This window comes from Anarhichas minor, unplaced genomic scaffold (assembly GCF_050575085.1).
Source record: "Anarhichas minor isolate MPS153535 unplaced genomic scaffold, ASM5057508v1 ptg000012l, whole genome shotgun sequence".
NCBI lineage: Eukaryota > Metazoa > Chordata > Actinopteri > Perciformes > Anarhichadidae > Anarhichas > Anarhichas minor.
In genome coordinates this window covers 3,774,148-3,795,000 of record NW_027466458.1, presented here as the reverse complement: position 1 = coordinate 3,795,000, position 20,853 = coordinate 3,774,148, and the positions used below count along the sequence as shown (strand labels likewise).

General features: G+C 39.9%; 3 protein-coding genes across 3 annotated transcripts; 2 read left to right on the top strand and 1 right to left on the bottom strand.

Annotated features, from left to right (window-relative positions):
* Positions 1–271: 271 nt before the first annotated feature.
* ten1 (TEN1 subunit of CST complex) lies at positions 272–3,252 on the bottom strand. The gene is made up of 3 exons (XM_076090312.1): positions 2,948–3,252; positions 1,977–2,134; positions 272–1,451 (listed from the first exon to the last, which is right to left on the bottom strand). Exons 1-3 carry the CDS (start codon positions 3,034–3,036, stop codon positions 1,312–1,314), a joined length of 387 nt encoding a protein of 128 aa, XP_075946427.1. The 5' UTR covers positions 3,037–3,252; the 3' UTR covers positions 272–1,311.
* On the top strand, positions 3,242–8,089 carry LOC142948337 (peroxisomal acyl-coenzyme A oxidase 1-like). Its single transcript, XM_076090311.1, has 6 exons — positions 3,242–3,414; positions 4,107–4,266; positions 6,452–6,612; positions 7,430–7,537; positions 7,749–7,868; positions 7,965–8,089. The coding sequence occupies exons 1-6, from the start codon at positions 3,306–3,308 to the stop codon at positions 8,087–8,089; spliced, it is 783 nt and encodes a 260-aa protein (XP_075946426.1). The 5' UTR covers positions 3,242–3,305.
* Positions 8,090–8,658: 569 nt separating this feature from the next.
* Positions 8,659–14,487, top strand: LOC142948699 (peroxisomal acyl-coenzyme A oxidase 1-like). Its single transcript, XM_076090834.1, has 9 exons — positions 8,659–8,712; positions 9,271–9,440; positions 9,734–9,896; positions 10,362–10,552; positions 11,373–11,552; positions 12,215–12,320; positions 12,574–12,717; positions 13,133–13,339; positions 14,109–14,487. Exons 1-9 carry the CDS (start codon positions 8,659–8,661, stop codon positions 14,157–14,159), a joined length of 1,266 nt encoding a protein of 421 aa, XP_075946949.1. The 3' UTR covers positions 14,160–14,487.
* Positions 14,488–20,853: the final 6,366 nt, after the last annotated feature.

Genomic DNA, 20,853 nt, shown 5'->3' with positions numbered 1-20,853 from the left:
TAATTTAAAAACAGAATATAAATGCAGTTTATCTTTGATATTATTGTTTTATTAGGGACACTGGGACAAGGTGCAATGCTATTTACAATTATTGATTTTATTCTGTATTACTCAAAGGCTATCGTTGACACTGTTGACTTTAAACTCAATCTTGTTTGATACTTAATGAAGTACCACATATCAATAAATTTAAATTATAATGGTTAAAGAGCATGGATTCCCTCACTTTCACAGCTGTATAGTCTTTTCCAATAAGACAAATGGGCCGGTACAAGCTTCTCAATATTTACTTTCAAGAACATATCATCAGATTCAATCACATTTTAAGAACCCAGTGAACAGCAGCATCACTTTTTATGCACCTGTCAGGCATTCCAAGTGTGTCAGGAGTAAAAGGGTATGTTCCTCAACACACTGATATCCTTCCTGACATCAAATGACAAATAATGGGCACCCACTCTGCCTGGTGTACATGACCATGCTGGTTTCAAATATAACCCATGGAACCTAGAAATAATTTTTGAAAGAAAGAAAGAAAATAATTAAACAATCAAAATTGTTCCTGGTTGGTGGACCAGTCGATTAATAGACGGATGATGTAAGCTCTAGTCCACATTAAGACAGTCTCACAAGTCAAAAGGTTGGGATCCGTTGCTGTAGAATGCAGCCCAGGACCTGTATAGCTCACTAATTAGACCGTGATGTTACTGTTCATATTGAATTCAAACACGTGTTCACAGAATATATAAACATAAAATATGGACCAGGCATGCATTAAAGTGCTTTATTTCTTTCATGGTCGTAATGTGTAATAGATAGAGGCCGATGCTTTGAAGATTACATTTTAACATGGATTCATAAACTATTTCAATGATAAAAATGATGCCAGCTAAACAAACTAGCTAAACAGTTAGAAGTATGTAACAGATGACATGATAGATATCTCTACAAGGTACAAAGTACTGAAAAGTCTTGCATTTCATATATCCATAGTTTGGTTTTAATCAATATCATGTGACCCATACATAACATATCTATTGTAACCGTTTTAAAGCATTTTTGAATGATATGGGACCACAAACTTACAATGACAATGTTAAGACTGGTAATTCTCACCATGTAAAATGGCAGCACAGAAAAACTACAAATCATTTATTTGTGGCTATAATTTTCAAATAGCAAAACCCGTAGACAAGATAGTCAACTGTCTTTTACAGTCAACCAAACAGTCTTTAATCTTGCACAACATCACACCATGGCAAACAGCCTCAGAGGCAGAGCTGCAGTCCTGATACTCATCGAGCCTCCTGATCAGGTTGCCTGTGCATCGTCACATGTGTGCTCCCTCTCCCTGAAGAAGCTCCTTTGCTCGTTGATGGCTTTCTGTAGAAGGGCAACGTTGACTCCGTCAACGCAGTTCAGCACACGGGCACGGACCATTGCACCAACCCCTGTGAGACGAGAAGATGCAGATAAGGGCAGGCGATAGAGGCCTGAGAGTTCTGGATGCATTTACATGAGTCCAGTGATCAAGATTTAATGACATGAATGAGAGTGAAATTTAAAGAGAGAGAGGCAGGCGCACACGCACACGCACGCACGCACACACACACACACACACGTGTATTTAAAGGTTTAAAGAGCTTTGACCTCAAGTTCTATTTCAACTATTGTTAAACCCAATAGCTGTTTAATACAATATTGTATATCTTCACCCTGAATCACGTAAGGGTGAATTAGCTTCTGTGAATTTAGTGTCCCATCACATTTACGTTTGCATGACAAAAATGACTAGACGGCTAAATTTTTGTATTTTCCATTCCTCAATTAATATATATAAATACATTTATTTTTATTTATACTATACTACTTTCTGGTAGCCAGTCAATTTATTTTTTGATAAGTATGTGGACCCAAGAAAAACAAAGAATATTAAATGATTCAGCATTCCCACGCCACAACAGATCCTTCCTTACCCTCAGCATTTTCAATCTCCCCCAGAACTATGTACTGGGCCCCAATTATTGGGTTAAAAGGCTCCACAAACAAGGTGTGAACCGCCACATGGTGCTCTTTTGAAGCATGCTGAGCTGATAGCGTAGCCCTGGACTCCTCCGGCTGATAGCAGACAAGTCTGGAAAATAAAACAGGAAGGTTTGATGAAACAATTTCATCTTTTCTTAAGGCGTATTCCTATTCATTTATCTGACGGCTATATTTACTACACATGACCATCTTATATATTATGCTGCATTATTACAGATTACACCCCACAAAGTAGAAACAATCAGCTCCAGTTCGACTAGTTAGAACATTAAAATACTGCTATCATATTAATAGTGCAACTATATTATGTGTAAAATGACAGGAGCCGTACTGCTGCATAAACAGTACATTTACTGTTATTGTACTTGCAGTTACTTTTCTTAAGTAGATTTTGAAGACAGGACAGGATATTCTGAGAATGATTCGTTTTTTCTCCATTTAAACCACATAAGACCAGGTTTAGTTCAAAGTACCTAGATTTGTCTCAGGAGTGGACGTTTAATACAGCCTCAGATCTGTGACACCTTTATTCTCAACGTGTGAAAACGGAAAAAAAGGGATGATTGCACTGTTAGCTGATCCACACCACATTAAATCAGGTCAAATTAAGACCTGGACTAGATTACCAAGTAGACACAAGAGACAGTTTAGAGAAATTATTCATCAATTTGTGACAACCCAATAAAGGATTATTGCACAGCGTTTTCTCTATTTAGATCATATAAAACCAGATCTAAATAAAACGATTGTACTTTGACTTGTCAAACGTGGATTGCTACTTCCGTCACTATTCATTGTCTCATAACGCAGGTATGGACTTGTACCACAAACAAACTCGTTGAAAAATAGAAATCTTATTTTAAGTCACAGCATCCAAACTATAGTACGAAACAAAACCCACCTGCCGAATACCCTCACTGATTCTCCCTCCCGCACTGCTCCAGAGTTTACTTCCCAGGGGAAATGAAAAACTGCAGCTGCGGGAAGCATAACGTCATTGGAAAGAAAATTCTGAAATAGTTGAACAACTGTACGTTGGTGAAGAGGTGTGGAAGTCTTGTGCGCTGTCGTTACCCATCATGGTACTACCGGGGTATATGTCACATGACTTGTCTCCGCCCCTCTCTGCGGCTGCGTCAGGAGGAGGAGGAGGAGGAGAACCCAGGGACCCATCAGGTTGAGGTTGCAGGAGGTTATAAAACACATTTGTTATTATACTTTTCACACTACAGTGTAGATATCCAGTCAGATACAGAACCATGAATCCTGATATTATGAGAGAGCGGAAAAACGCCACATTTGACGTCGAGAAACTGACCCACATTTTAGATGGGGGGCCTGAAAAGACCAAAAGACGGCGAGAGATTGGTGAGTTTGAAGTTAAATTTTAATTGCGATTGACACCACAAATACTGTCTTTGGTCAGATCTGGTCATGCCAATTCATGGACAAATGAAGACCATATTTATTTATTTTCATATATTTGTAAAGAAAGAGATTTTTGAATGTACCAAAGTGTCGGTGTGTATACACACATTTAAAAATGTTACAAGTGTTTTTTCCAAATTTAACACAAAATTCTACTTTCAACGAATACTGCAGTCTCAAAATTATTAAATTCCCATAATAGAATCCCTCATAACAGCGCACATATGTAAATCAGATGTTGTCTCAAGCACACCTGATGCAACTTATCAAGGGCCTCATTAGTTGCATCAGGTGTGTTTGGGATAGAACACATCAAATACCTGGGGTACATTCCGAGTCTCTTAATTGCATCCCATGAAGGGGTTGAGTCATTTTGAGACTGCAGTAGTCATTAAAAGTGGAATTTTGTGTTGAATTAGGATCGTCTTAGTTGTGTTGACCTATTCAAGTTGTTCTTGTTTGAGTTGTTCATTGAAAGCAGCTGAAAGTTTGTACATTTTGCCAATAAACCTAATTTGCAATGTGAGTTGTATAATTTAGAGTGTAACTGTATGATGTATTTGGTCTCAAAATGTGGACTTTGAGCAGCTGTTTAACCAAAAGATACATTTCTGATTTAATTTCCACTATAGAGTCGATGGTTCTCAGCGACCCGGACTTTAAGGAGGAGGACCCAAACTTCCTGTCCCGCAGTGAGCGCTATGACCAGGCTGTTAAAAAGAGTGCCCAACTGATCCCGAAGCTCAGAGAGTATGGCATTTCAGACCCAGTGGAGATCTACTGCTACAAGAAGTATGTGGTAAACAAGTTTACATGCGAGGACAACATTTAACTGGCGTACATGCATACTGTAGATCCAGATAGGTCTATGATGAGAAGGCAGCCAAAATACTGTCGAATCAGCTGCTAGGAGAGGTCGACACAACAAGCCCATGAGAAAAGGCGATTATGTCCTTTTTGAAGTGCTCAAGAAAAGATCTCATGTGTTAAACATTTTTAGCTCCGGCGCAATAATTTGGATATGAGTTGTGTACATCATGATACCTCCATATAAGAATTTTGGAGATGTAATGTTCTCCATTATCACTAAAATCATTTTTAGCAAGCAATATAAGGCACTCAACAGCCCAATCATTGTTTGTCCTTATAAACATGGAGGTTTATACTAGTAGTGCAGAGCCAGAAATACGAAATTCTACTGTGTACTTTGTGTCATTTCCAATTCAAATGAATAGAGGAAAGTGACAAACAATAAAATGTTTTTTCTCAGAAGCTTAAGTTTACAAACGCAATATGTGAATATACTTCTACTGAAAACATGTTTTTAATGTAAAGAAAACTATTATGACCTCGGTCAGGTACCGCCAGTATCGAAGGTTTGACTGACGGATACAAAGTGGCATTGCCAGTGATAGTTTTCACGTACCAAAGGTTGTCATGATGCAGCTCGGGCGGCGTGATAGGAGAACAGCCATTAAAAGTGGTGGACCATTTGAACATGTTTTTGCCACCAGTTCCATAACTGTCCGATAACTGTATCCAATAACTAAACAGCAGGGTGGTTGAGACATTTCCTATGGACAATGTGTCATATTTATCCGTTTAGCTTCGATGCCAATGATTGCAGTTGGAGCAAAACTCAAGATAATATTTACCCCACACAGACATTTACTGTGGACAATGTGTCATATTTATCCATTTAGCTGTGTGGCCTCGATGCCAATGATTGCAGTTGGAGCAAAACTCAAGATAATATTTAGCACACACACACAGAGAGAGAGAGAGAGAGAGAGGCTACCTTTGTTTGTCTGCATGCACACAATGTTCAGAGAAGTGATACAAGTAAATACAAAAAGAACATACTGATAAATTGCCACAACAAGATTAAAAGTAGAATCATGTAGAAAATTAAAAAGTAGTTTCATGCGTGTCGTGACAATTGTGTCCATATGTTATATTTTGTTCGAGCAAGACATGATGAACTGTGGCTAGTTTAGGTGTGCTGTGAATTGTGAATTGTCTGAAATCAATATGCATGATATGCTCAAAAGCCGTTTTAATTTGTCTTCACTGCTTTCCTGCACAACCTCTGTCTTTATCTCTTCCATCGCTTGTTCTTCATCTGAACCATATCAACTCTTACCCACAATCCCTCCTGTGGATTTTTAAAAATACTTAATCCAACATCCTAGGAGTGGGGATCCCTAGGCACCTCACGATTCGATTACAATTCAGAGGGCAACGAAACGATTATAAAACGATCAATTCATCTTGATTCATCAAAATGTTTGCATACATGAGTTATATTTTCTCACTGACTTTCTGCTATTTAAAATGCTGCATATTTGTAATGATTCATAATTTAAATAACAGATTCATTATATTGTATTAATTCAATTTTAGTAACAAATAAAAGAGATGTGTTAACTGGGGGTTACATTTCCCTGCATTGCAAAGGGAACCAACAAGAAAAGCAATAGAATTGGGCCTAAAGCAGCACCCACTGTCTTATTCACAAATGAATAATAAAGACTTCTCTTCAAAGAAATCCCCTTGTTGTAGGCAATGAGCATTCTGCTGTCTTACAAAAATAAAGCCTTCTCTGAAACATGTGGTTAAACTATACATACAGTGATAAAGTGCGCGGCTACGATTACACTAGATTCTGTGGTAACAGATGTCCATGCATAGCAAGGACAAGAAAGCTCTGATTCTGATTCGGGGTGCAAATCCTTGGTAAAAAAAGTTGCAATCTACTTTGGGATTCGCTTCGCTCTTTCCGAGTTGGGTGGAAGAAGGGCCCCCCCCCCCCCCCCAACAACAACAACAACAACATCCTCTCCATTGATCTGCAATAACATGTTTCAAACTTTCCATATTGCTTTCCTCAAAAATCCCCTAAGCATCTCCCTCCTTGCCCTCTCCGCATCACCACCTGCTTCTTTTTTCCGTTTGCCCCTGTCTTGCGTGGCCCTAGCTTTGTGCACCAAGACAGGCCAGATCCCTTGGATCTCCATCTGGGGATGTTCCTGCCCACACTGCTCATCCAGGCTACCCCAGAGCAGATGGACCGTTTCTACATGCTCGCCTGGAACCTAGAGATCATCGGCACCTATGCTCAGACTGAGATGGGCCACGGTAAAATGAACAGAGCAGTCCAAAATATCAGGCCTGTTTAGGCCAGTCAGACAAGGATTATTTGGTTACTTTATTACTGGCAATAGACCCCAGAATTGTTGCGTAATGACATTTACATGTAGGTGCTACATTTTTAGGATTGTGATAGTTCTCATGCTTTTGTTACATCTAATGTTAACCTTATTTGTACTAGTTTGTATTCATACTAAAATACTTCCACGAATAATGAGGTTTATTGTTTGCGTGACTTGCAGGTGTTTTAACATCTTCTCCATCATATTTTCCTTTTGTGTTGGATAAAAATGAAAATTAACTTGATGATGAATGCAGCCAAAAGTAGGTCAATTAATTTAGATGGTTAAACATATTTATACAAGTCTGACCACTTGTGTCAGTTGACCCACTGGACAAGTAAAAAGTTATCACAAGTTTGTACAAAATTAGATTTTCCGTTGACGTGCATGCCCAAACCTGAGAGTCTGTCACTAGGTGTTATGCTCCCTGACACACTACCCCGACAAACTACCTCTCCTACACTCAACATCTACAACGTGCACTGGTTTGCTCCTTTTTGTTGGCTTCATCCATTATATATTTTATTATTTTAAAGAGTTCAGAAACATATAAATGCATGTTTCAAGTTGTCATGGGCTAAACATGTCTTCTATCCATTATCTTATGTGATATTTTGAGTTATATTTTTATGCTTGATGCTAAAGTATTATATGATTCATTGATTAATCTTCAGTCTGATGTCTCAGTTAATTTCGTTTTTTCAATTGTGTGCGTGTTTGATGGGCTTTGATGTGATGTCTAGGCACACACCTCAGGGGGCTGGAGACCACAGCCACATATGACCCAGCCATGCAGGAGTTTGTCTTGAACAGTCCCACAGTCAGCTCCATCAAATGGTGGCCTGGAGGACGTAAGTACACTCACACTGTCGCGTCTCTGCAGGACTGGACCAAGAAATATTTTGCAGCCTGGAATTGGAATAATACCAGAAATCCTTAAGGAATATGTTTTGTTTTCATCTAGATGTTGCACTGCTTTTTTCTTGTTTTTCTTTCAGGCTGAGAACCTCGTTGACATTCAGAACAAACACGTTTTAACCCTCTCACTCCCTCTCTTTCTAGTTGGAAAGACCGCCAACCATGCCATAGTTCTAGCCCAGCTTTATACTCAGGGAAATTGCCACGGCCTACATACTTTCATTGTACCCATCCGTGACATGGACACACACGTCCCCTGGCCAGGTAACCGCCGTCTGCGATATATGTCTGGATTTTGTGTTTGTGGTAAAGTCACTCCTCATTTACCTTCCCGTCTCTGCCTCCCTATTTCTCTCCTAGGTATTGTTGTTGGAGATATCGGCCCCAAGTTTGGCTTCAGTGAAGTTGACAACGGCTTCCTGAAACTAGAGAACGTGCGAATCCCACGAGACAACATGCTGATGAAATACGCCAAGGTAACGTGACATTATGAGAGTTGATTGTTTCCCTGAGGACAGATGGGTTTAAGTTGAATAGATAGTTCTTGTTTCTGAGATTTGGTCTTCTTGTTTGAAACGATTGCTGACCGCGTAATAACACCTATTGTTACACTAAAATAAGTTTTATAACTTATTTCGGGAACAAGGACTACGCCCCGAACATATCTCATTTCCTCCGCACAAAGTATTTAAGCACAGGCTCTTTCTCAACCCTTCCAATAACAAACTGTTCGAAGATGACCAGCTATATCCTTAGTCCAAACTTCATTTCTTCACCTGTACAAATCCTTGGTACGTCCACACCTCGAGTACGCCTCAGTCATCTGGTTGCCCCCAAACTCAAGAGGGACAAAGATGCCCTGGAACAAGCACAGAGACGCGCCACAAGACTAGTTCATGGCCTCACCGACCGCTCATACCCAGAAAGACTTGCCAGCCTCAACTTGCCAACACTAGAATTTTGACGTCAACGAGCCAACATGGTTCAAACATTTAAGATACTGAAAGGAATCGACAGCGTACAGTCTGACAGATGTAATGTACGTGGCAATAGTATGTTCAAGAAATCCCTTAGCACCACCACGAGAGGCCACGACCTGAAACTACAGGTACAGCACCAGCCTGGTCCACGGAAACCTTTCTTTGCACCGACCAATAAACCTAGTGTATCTAGACACAGAAAACTACGTGTGTACCAATGTACAGGGTACCCCAGACTCACCTATTGTCCGCAACCTCTCACCACAAACATTAACATGTAGTCTCAGCATCGACAGAAAACACTCCCACTCTGCCGATTGGCCAGCCTGCAGTTGGTGCAACCCACGGAGCAGCACGACCAGCCCCCACAGGTGGAACCCAATCAACTGATTGACACCTGATAGGAAATGAGGAAGTTTTTTATCAGTACATCTCATCCTTCTTTGTCTATCCTACCTTTATTAAACATTCTCCAAAATTGAATCAACATCTCTGTGAAACGGCCCCAACAAAAACTCAACATTACCATCTTCATAAAGGTAGCATTTATTCCAGTACGGTTGTATTTGACTGCGTTACTTTTATTTAGGTGTGCCTTTATAAACTGTTTGCACTGTATTGCATTCATAGTGGGATGTTTGCTCCTCAAGGCATCTGCAGTTAGAATGGTTCTGTCTCTCCACTAGGTGGAGCCAGATGGAACATATCTGAAGCCACCAAGCGCCAAGCTGACCTACGGCACCATGGTGTTCATGCGCTCCTTGATTGTAGGCAAGTCAGCCCAGGTCCTCTCCAAATCCTGCACCATCGCCATCCGCTACAGTTCTGTTCGACACCAGTCTGAAATCCATCCGGGGTCAGTCAACACAAATGAGTGTACTTCAGCAAACAGCTGCACAAACATTTCATTACTCACAGAAGTTGCAAGGAAACACATGCTTAAGGTCAAGCTCAAAATTAGATTTGACCTTATGGCACTGGACATTCACAGTAGTCTCGCTGGTCAGGGTCGAGGTTCAGAAATGTCGACATAATTCCAACAGGAGATGGAAGTAGCGCTGTTTCTTACCACATTCCCATGTATCAAAGGGAAGTCCAACCTTTTATATGAGATCCTGAAAATCCAACCTGTGTGTTTGTGTCCCACAGAGAACCAGAGCCTCAGATCCTCGATTACCAGACGCAGCAGTACAAGCTCTTCCCTTTGCTGGCTATGGCCTATGCCTTCACTTTTGTTGGCCAGTATATGAGCCAGACCTACCACCGCATCACTGGAGACATCAACCAGGGGGACTTCAGTGAGCTGCCCGAGGTACTGACTGGACATGACCATGAAGGATGTGATCTAGGTTTGATGAGGACAGAGGATGATTCAGATCAGATCAGATTCAGATTCAACTTTATTGTCATTACACAGAGTACAAGTACTAGGACAATGAAATGCAGTTTTAGCATCTAACCAGAAGTGCAAAAAGAAACAGTAAGGTGCAGTGCAAGATAAATAACAGTATAGATAAGAGATAAATAATAAAGAAAGATAACAGTATATGAGTAGTATAATAATATGAACAGTGGATATGAAATGCAAGATATATATAGTTGATTCATATTGACTGACTGGGCTGTAGATTACTTACTGTTTCTCATATTCTAGTCAGGGCAATAGATCATCCATGGCAAATTAGTACAAACATTAAATTTTAATTTTAAATGTGTATAATTGGCAACTAGTGCCTCCATGAAGCTCTTTTCAGCCTCTTTGTCTTCCAATCTCCAGCTCCATGCCCTGTCTGCTGGCCTGAAGGCCTTCACCACATGGGCAACCAACTCTGCCATCGAGGTGTGCCGCATGTCATGTGGCGGCCACGGCTACTCCTGCAGCAGCGCCTTGCCGGACATTTACGTCACCTTCACCCCGACGTGCACCTACGAGGGAGAGAACACAGTCATGATGCTGCAGACTGCGAGGTAACTCGTCACACAGACTCGTATGACAACAAATCTGACACCTTACCAAGACCAAGTTCTCCACCCAACTCTGACTCAAACACACGCTGGAAAAGCCTGGGTGGTTTGCTTCTGTGTTGTTAGAGTGCTCATGGAGTCGGAGTTATGTCATATTTGTGTCTACTTTAAGCTGTAACATTTAAATTTATAGTAACATTGATATAAAACCAGAATTGATTTTAGTACAGGTACTCAAACAGCAGGGCTCTCACTGAAGTACACACATTTAGCTTTTTTTAACCGAGACAAATACAGACACACACAGGCATAAACATACACCCACTCAGCAGCCCTATCATACCACAAATGCAGGGGACACACCCTCACTCCTCTCACAGCATAAACAAACACAGGTGACCTTTTATAACCCTAAATGATAGCTGTTACTGTTAGTTACTACCAGCACTATAATGGTCAGTTTGAAAATGCTGTTATGTGATGTTTCCCTGGCAAAGTTGTGCCAACAGTTACTGAAATGTTTAATGACACAATGAGCTCTTAACTGAACATGAAGTACACACAAAGGCTGAAGGTGTTGTGAATGGGTACGAATGAGGAGGTTGATACTTGAACCACACTTGGATTTGGTATTAGCAAATTGATACACAATCACACAAGAAGAAATAAATTACGTTCTTAACAGTACCACAAGAAATACTGCATTTGGGTACGGCTGAGTTCCATGACCGTGAACACCAAATAGTTCACCAGCCAGCTCGTGCTCCCATGGTTTAGTTGTTTAACCCTCACCTGTGTGCCTCTTCAACTTTTGTCCATGCAGATTCCTGGTGAAGAGCTACCGGCAGGCTAAGGCAGGACAGCAGCTGAGCGGCATTGTGTCATATCTGAATGAACCAAAGCATCAGAGGGTCCAACCCCAGCCCGTCGCTGCCAGACCAACCGTGGTCGACATAAATGACCTGGCTAGCCTGGTGGAGGTCTACAAACAGCGAGCTGCCACGTAAGAGACAAGATCTAGTTACTTGAGTTATTTAACGCCTTTTACCATTTCATGGTGTTTTCCACATTTTTATCAGACACATTTGTTATTTATGTTAAAGTACAACAAAAAACATTTTTACCAAACACAAGTTATTTATTATCTTAAGTCAATGTACTACTGCTCTGATCCCTCCACTCTTGGCTCATGGTTCTGTCCAGATGTGCTGTTGTCTGCTGTCGACCATTTTTCTGCCTCTGACCATTTCACTGACATAATATGCGGGTCTGACCACATCCCCGTGTGCTGTCAGTCTTAGTCACATTCAAATTCATTGGTCAGTCAGTGACGAACACAAACAGTGACTAAGCCAGTCTGGAGGGTGGAAAAATGTGGCCTACCAGATCAGACATTAGGAACAAAGGACAGTTACATTTTAGTAATAATTTATTTATGTTTCTAAAAAAAGGCTCCCTCTGAAATATTCCTTCCATTAAAAAATATATAGATTTGAGTCTAACAGAGGTTCCAGATTTCAGGAGATCTGCTGTTCTTAAAACCCAAAGATAATTATGGTATGCCATGTTGTTAAAACTGAGGAGGTAAAAAGTGTCTTAATAATGGTGTTATTAATGTATATTAATAACATCTTTGGTTAATTCAGATAATGTTCATGTTTGTAGTCTCGTTGATCTGGCAGCTAAGAGCATCCAGCAGGAGTTGCAGCTCAGGAAGAGCCAGGAGGACGCCTGGAACAACAGTGCTGTTGACCTGGTCAGAGCCACAGATGTAAGTTCCGTCTGTCTGTCTGTGTTTGATCATCACATAGTTTAAAGCCTTCTGTAGCTTGTGATACACAGACATGGCTTGGACTTATGGGTCATTGTAGAGATTGATGCCAAGCTCCAAAGCCAATATGTTGTTTGTTCTGATGCAGCCTGAAGTCAAACTCAAATTCTGCTCATGTCCATCTCATTTCTTCTTTTTCTGTCCGTTTCCTTCTTATTTATTTACCTTCCCCCCGGTTTTGTTTTGTCTCCAGGCCCACTGTCACTATGTTGTAGTGAAGCTCTTTACTGACAAGCTTGTGGAGGTCGGTGACACAGCGATACACTCGGTGATGTCGACCCTTGCTCTGCTGTACGCCCTGAATGGCATCAAAAACAACTCTGGAGACTTCCTACAGGTCAGACAAATCATAACATACAGAAACAACATGGTCCACATTCACTGCTAATCGTATTGTAGGTGTTACAGACATATTGCGCAAAGCTGCCCCAGTTATTTGCATACTCCCTGTGCTGTTGGTCAGTTTTACTGTCTGCTTCCTTCCATGTAAAATACCAGCCTCAATTCCGTTTTTGTCTCTGAGTTAACAAAATGGATTCTTTGTGTGTCGGGTTTGTATATCTGGGCGGCTGGTAAAGAAATGCAAATTAGATTTTGTTTCATCAGCTGAGCTTTAAATTGACAATGAAATATAAGACTTCAGGCTTTGTTTAACAACCCGCTGTCTCTCTTGTCTGTTTCCTCACTGTTCAGGCGGCTGAGTGAGGTCCAGCAGCACGTTTTCATCCACATCTCCATCTGTTTTATTTCAGGCTGGACTGCTGAATGTGCCCCAGGTGCTGCAGGTTTCTGTTCGTGTCAAGGAGCTGCTGTCTCAGCTGAGGCCCAACGCTGTGGCACTAGTCGATGCCTTCGACCACCACGACAGGAAGCTGAATTCGGTCTTGGGACGATATGATGGCAACGTGTATGAGAACTTGTTTGAGTGGGCTCGCCGCTCACCGCTAAACTCCACAGAGGTCAGTCATATTCATAGGGATGAAATAAAAGTAGTGTCACGGCACAGGTGGTACTGATGAAATGCTCCTTTGTTAGGTCTAAGGGACTTAATAACCACTATGCAGTAAGGCTTACAAGCTACTAACAGGCTTCAATGTAGGCTAAATGCTAGCAACAAGAACCGGATGCAGGCCTTACCTGATCCCCGGCGAGCTCAGCCTGCTTCCTGCAGTCACTCCACTGGTTTCCTCACAGCGGTCTGCTCCCAGACAGGCTCATATGAGATAAGACCCGCCTTTTTGATGGTTGGCATCCAACCAAAAATAACAATTGACAACATGTGACTGTAACAGTAAAGACAAATAATTCTCAATAAGACTCTTAATAAGTTAGCATTTTCAGGTCTCCTTAGTTTCTCAAGATGTGTGTTATTATCTGTAAGAGAAGCTGTTAAATATGGCAGGGCAGTAGTGTTGCACAGTGATGCTTTTATTACTTTATTTGACACCATTACTATTTTTGTATAGAATATAAACATTATCACAGTTGCATTTAAATGGATGTGTATAGTGACATAGTGAGTATTTCTATCACAGTAAGTCGGTCAGTTCCATAGGTTACAGAAATGGAAGATAAGTGACTTAAATATCTTTCTCTGACTATCTAAGCTATTGCGTTAGTGCACTGTATGGCCAACAATAATGATGTGGCATCAGAGGAAGAAGTGTGTGAGCTTACATGCTCATTATTTCAGTTTGAATAATATTCCATTCCTTCTTCCTTCCCCAGGTCCATGAATCCTTCCACAAGTACCTGAAGCCCCTGCGGTCCAAACTGTGAGCGGACCCCTGGCACCTTGATTCCTGGCTGAGACCCATCAACACTGCATTTATAAGCACAACCTTAGCCACATTAACACATCATATCATTTCTGGTATTTACCAGTCTGCATTGATTTAGCCTTCATCTCTATAAGTGGTGAGTTGATCACCATACTCAGCCACTCTAAAGGCCATGGTATACTGCAACATGTTGGAGCTGTCTACATTGATCTCTACACAGTGGGCTGTAAACAGGGTGGACATCCTAAACAATCTAAAAGTAATTATTGAGGAGAATGAAAGCAAAACCAGGAATGAAAATTCAAAATCTCTAGTGAGATCGTTATTTTGTGCAAAAAAAATATTTTAAGAATACTGAAAACAATCAAGTATTTGCACTTTTAGATTACCATGTTTTCTCCCCCCATACCCCCCATGCCCTTCCATACCAGTGAATAATGGTGTATGACTGACTTGCATAAACATTCATGCAAATCAGAGCAGAGATCCAACAGAAACATCAAGTGAAGATATAGAATATCCCACATATCAAGTGTCTAATGAGGCCACATATGCACTGTATATGTGAATTAGTATTCTCCCTCCCTGCTGTGTGGCATTGATATATTATAAAGAAGGGTAAAAACACATTTCAAAATCAAATGTTCAAATCCTGCTGACAGTATATGATGAAATATCTTCTATGGATCTTTTTTTATTATTATCAATCTCTTACAGTTTTAGAAAAAAAACTAAAGTGACTCAGCAAGCAGAAATATAATATAATAATTAGAATGAGAGTTGGTAGATTTGTGATCTTGGTTTATCTCAGTGGGCAGAAGTTTATTTTGGTCGCAGTGCCACCAAATCCAACAGGCTGGTGAATAAAAGTAGCAACAGAACGACCCCAGTACAATGTAATGAGTTTTGTTTTTGACTGTAATGACACGATGATGAAAAGGAGAGCTTTAATCTAAAGCCTCACTGTAAAGATGATTTGTGAGATAATTATGATAAGATAACTAATTGAGTTTCAGTACAAGGCGATTAGTGCTTCATTTAAATCCGTTAATTTCTGCCGTGAGGGCACGATTATCAATATGTAACGACTAAGCTCTTTATTAACCATGTTTGTGTGATCATGGTTTATTGAATAATGATTTTAAACAATATGATTGTAATGGTTATTAAATAATTTGACATGTAAGTTATATTAATAAAAAACGAAATGATTAGTGTGTTTTGTGTTTATGTCTTGATCCTACAGTTAACCAGCTTGAACAGTATGAAGTACTCTTTGCAAAAGTCTACATAAAAACAAATGCATAGAAATTAGGCATTCGTAAGGTTGCGTTAAAAAGCCTGCTAAGGGTGGTTATTTATTTACGATTGTTACATTATTTTAACACAAACATGATCTTTTTTCTAACCTTAAAGGTCCCATGTATCAAAAAGTGAGATGTTCATGTCTTTTTATATGGTTAAAGAGTTCTTTAGAATTCTGTAAAGAATCAGTTTCATTATTCTTTTCTAGGTTGGTTCCAAAAATACCACATTTTGGTGGAGCGGTTGTCCTGTATAATGTCACAGACTTCAGAAGTCATGTCACGCTCTCAAGAGGACAAGTGGAGGTAGGCTTACCTACAGCATTTCAGGGCTAGATATAATAACTAAGATTTGCATTTCAGTTTGACTCTTCTTTGCTAACTAGGACCTTATGACCACGCTGGGACCACACTACATGAACAGACAGCAAACCAAACTACCTGTGTCTAACAGTGTTCTCGCCTGTCTGTGGACTCTGTCTAACCAGGAGTTATAGGGGTGTGGCAGACAGATTCAACATTTCAAAATCTACACTTTCAACACATCTCCATCACTTCTGTTGCCTGGTCACTACACATCTGTCCCATCGCATTTCGTGGCCTACAGGGGAACCACTTCACATGTCCAAGTTACACTTTCAAACAGCTGGATTTCCAAATACAGTCTGTGCTGTCGATGGATGTTGTTAAACTACATTGCAACAATCCCATAGCCTATTATAACAGAAAATTCTATTCCATCTTCAGCGGATTCTGTGACTGTGAACGGAGCTTCTGTCATGTAACCCTGGTAGCTGGCATGATGCCAGAGCATTTCGCAACATCGATGTTGCACCGCTATTTGAAGAAGATCCCCAGGCCCTGGTCCCAGAGGGAATGCACATCATCGGTGATTCAGCTTATCCTCTGTTGCGACAACTGATGAAACCCTACCGAGGTAATGGGCACCTAAGAGCCAGGCAGAGGCGCTTTAACCGAAAGCTCACTGCAGCTCGTGTGGCCATTGAGTATGCTTTAGGCATCCTGAAATCTAAATTCAGGAGGATCAAATGTCTTCACATGAAACGTGTTGCAAATATCAGTGCAACTGTCACCGCATGTTGCATTCTTCACAACTTTGGATTCAGATGAACAACATGATGAAGATGAGCAGGGTCTTCTTCATCAACTCAGAGAGGACATTGATGATCCACATCCACTTTTAGTTAGAATTTTTTTCTTTATACGTGTTGTGAGCTGGTGTGCAGTATGCCAGAAGGTGATCAAAGCACTTCATGTCAAATGCCAAGTGGAAAACAACCTGAATGTTTGAGGTTAATGAGTGGGGAAGACAGGAGGCTGGGTGACAACGCTGTTTTTAATACAAATCTGGTGCATCGCTATTTGTGGGTTTACTGCGGAGAAAGAAAGTCTAAACATTCAAAAGAATTATCCCTGTGCATTTAATTATCAATGTTTATCATAATAATTACATAATTTACTTACTTGCAGCCCGTATTTGCTCCAGTAAGTTGATGGCAAACTTGTCATCTGGAAACAGATCTAAGGTAATGATGGCCATTCAAATCAACAAAGTTATTAAGGTATCATGCTTTTTTTGATGTGATTGGCTCTTATATTGGACGACAAACACCACGTTTTGTAGAAAAACCTTTTCTTCTGTGTAATTGTAATATGTAATGCTCGATTGTTGGCTATTAGTCTCATGTTGTGCAATGGAGGTTTAATAAGACATATGCTGTCTGATTGATAATAATAAAGCTTATTTATATAAAAACTAGTGCTGGGCAAGTTAACACGTTATTATCGCATTAACGCATTCATTAATTAACACCGACAATTATTTTATAGCGCGTTAACGCATTTTAAAATTATTTTTATTGTGAAAGTCCGTTGCTCACTGGCAGCGGTGGAGGAAGTCTTCAGACTACGTTGATGCAGCGTGTGGGAGAAGTAGAGATAAACAAAAGCAAGACAAGCTAACAGATGCTACATAGAAGTGGATACAAACTGCAGCCGGTTAGTGTTGTGGAACAGGGGTTCTTAACCTTTTTGACCTCGGGGCCCAACTTTTCAAGTACAAAGTGTCCCGGGGCCCATTCAAATATTAACACTATTAGTTAAACTAATTGATCTCACTCTTGGTTTGTTTGTATTCAATAACTATATTGTTACCTGTTCAACTCCACCCCTATTTTGGAGCAAAACCGCCTAAAATGACATACCCAAATTAAAATGGCTGTAGCTTCTGAACCACTGTGACTATATGCATCAAAAGTGTCAGAAAACCTGTAGGTCATATAGAAACAGAGCAGTGGGCCTTTGGAGTCAGTAAAAATTGAAGATTTTTGTCCGCATAAAATAAAGTATCTTTCAGTATAAATAATGCCTGTGGCTGTATCTGTACAGGCAAATGACAGTATAGGGCTGTAACTAGTATGACGATTCTACAGTGTTTCTTCCATGAAGAGATCCAGGCGGAGCTCTAAAAGGATATTTGGAGACCCAAATGGACACATGGTAACCAAATGATATTCTGACACACTAAAGGTGTTTCTCCCTTTATATTTTGATATTATATTATTTTCCTTTTATTTTTAGCCTTTGCAAATTGCAAAAACTATATATATATGGTCGGAGATGGTATGTAAGTAGCGGACTTACTGTGCGTAATGGCTGCGACTGAGCACACGATTGAGTATGAGGGTAGCTCAGTAACGCAAGGTTATACGTTGGTTGATGGTTTACAGAAGAGGAAGATAAGGTTTGTACTTTAAGTACTAGCGTTTTCTGAAGCTACTAGCTCCATGATAACATCCGCTAGCACATTGTTGGGTCTGTAATGTGTCTTTTTCCGAGGAAATGCTGCAAGATCCGACTTGCGGCGGTTATGGCGACTTTGGACAGTGTGTGTTTGGGCTCCTTTTGTGAAAAATCCATAAGAAATAAAAGAAAATCGATGATTTCTTTGCAAAGATGAGGGTTTTGGGCATGCTGGGATACCAAACACGGCCATGTTTTGTGACGTAGTTTGCGCAAGCAAGCCGTAGGAACGGAAGGGGAGGGGATCGAGGACGCCGGCGTCCTCGCGGAGTTGAACAGGCAAAACCCTTGTCAAATAAATGAGATGATACAATGTGATGATCACAAAGACATTTATTTATCATGTGTATGTAAACCTGCATACACAAGAAGAAGCCCAACAGGCTTTCCCACGAGCGTTGGATGTTTCGTCGCTAGGTGTCGCTTTATTTTTGAAGGCTTCAGTGCTTCGTTTGATAGCATTAGCCCACATTCCACACACTGAAAGTGTTAAGAAAGTCAGGATTGTACTTGCGCACACATTTAGACTTTTGTGGGGGGTATGGCACCACTGTCGTCTTCATTTTTTCTACCACTACACTACCATTACACTACCATTAAATCGTGTAATGTTTATGATTCATTAAATGATGTAACACTGCTACCCTCTAGTGGTTAAATCGTGTAATGTTTATGATTCATTAAATGATGTAACACTGCTGCCCTCTAGTGGTTAAATCGTGTAATGTTCATGATTCATTAAATGATGTAACACTGCTGCCCTCTAGTGGTTAAATCGTGTAATGTTTATGATTCATTAAATGATGTAACACTGCTGCCCTCTAGTGGTTAAATCGTGTAATTTTTATGATTCATTAAATTATTTAACACTGCTGCCCTCTAGTGGTTAAATCGTGTAATGTTTATGATTCATTAAATTATGTAACACTGCTGCCCTCTAGTGGTTAAATCGTGTAATGTTTATGATTCATTAAATGATTTAACACTGCTGCCCTCTAGTGGTTAAATCGTGTAATGTTTATGATTCATTAAATGATTTAACACTGCTGCCCTCTAGTGGTTAAATCGTGTAATGTTTATGATTCATTAAATGATGTAACACTGCTGCCCTCTAGTGGTTAAATCGTGTAATGTTTATGATTCATTAAATGATGTAACACTGCTGCCCTCTAGTGGTTAAATCGTGTAATGTTTATGATTCATTAAATTATTTAACACTGCTGCCCTCTAGTGGTTAAATCGTGTAATGTTTATGATTCATTAAATTATTTAACACTGCTGCCCTCTAGTGGTTAAATCGTGTAATGTTTATGATTCATTAAATGATGTAACACTGCTGCCCTCTAGTGGTTAAATCGTGTAATGTTTATGATTCATTAAATGATTTAACACTGTTGCCCTCTAGTGGTTAAATCGTGTAATGTTTATGATTCATTAAATGATGTAACACTGCTGCCCTCTAGTGGTTAAATCGTGTAATGTGTATTACTCATTAAATGATTTAACACTGCTGCCCTCTAGTGGTTAAATCGTGTAATGTTTATGATTCATTAAATGATTTAACACTGCTGCCCTCTAGTGGTTAAATCGTGTAATGTTTATGATTCATTAAATGATTTAACACTGCTGCCCTCTAGTGGTTAAATCGTGTAATGTTTATGATTCATTAAATGATGTAACACTGCTGCCCTCTAGTGGTTAAATCGTGTAATGTTTATGATTCATTAAATGATTTAACACTGCTGCCCTCTAGTGGTTAAATCGTGTAATGTTTATGATTCATTAAATGATTTAACACTGCTGCCCTCTAGTGGTTAAATCGTGTAATGTTTATGATTCATTAAATGATTTAACACTGCTGCCCTCTAGTGGTTAAATCGTGTAATGTTTATGATTCATTAAATGATGTAACACTGCTGCCCTCTAGTGGTTAAATCGTGTAATGTTTATGATTCATTAAATGATTTAACACTGCTGCCCTCTAGTGGTTAAATCGTGTAATGTTATGATTCATTAAATGATGTAACACTGCTGCCCTCTAGTGGTTAAATTATGTAATGTGTATTACTCATTAAATGATTTAACACTGCTGCCCTCTAGTGGTTAAACCATGTAATGTTTATGATTAATTAAATGATTTAACACTGTTGCCCTCTAGTGGTTAAATCGTGTAATGTTTATGATTTATTAAATGATTTAACACTGCTGCCCTCTAGTGGTTAAATCGTGTAATGTTTATGATTCATTAAATGATGTAACACTGCTGCCCTCTAGTGGTTAAATCGTGTAATGTTTATGATTCATTCAATGATGTAACACTGCTGCCCTCTAGTGGTTAAATCATATAATGTTTATGGTTCATTAAATGATGTAACACTGATGTAACACTGCTCCGGTCTGTCTTTGTTCATCCTGCATCGCTCTGTTCTGTTCTTTAATGTAACGTTACTGGAGCGGAGCCTCTCCCAGCTGTTAGCAGACTGTTGTGCTAGCAAGCAGGCTCGCTCGCGAGCTGTACCCAGCATGCAGTTCGGCGGTGAAATTTTATATATGTACAATTATTAG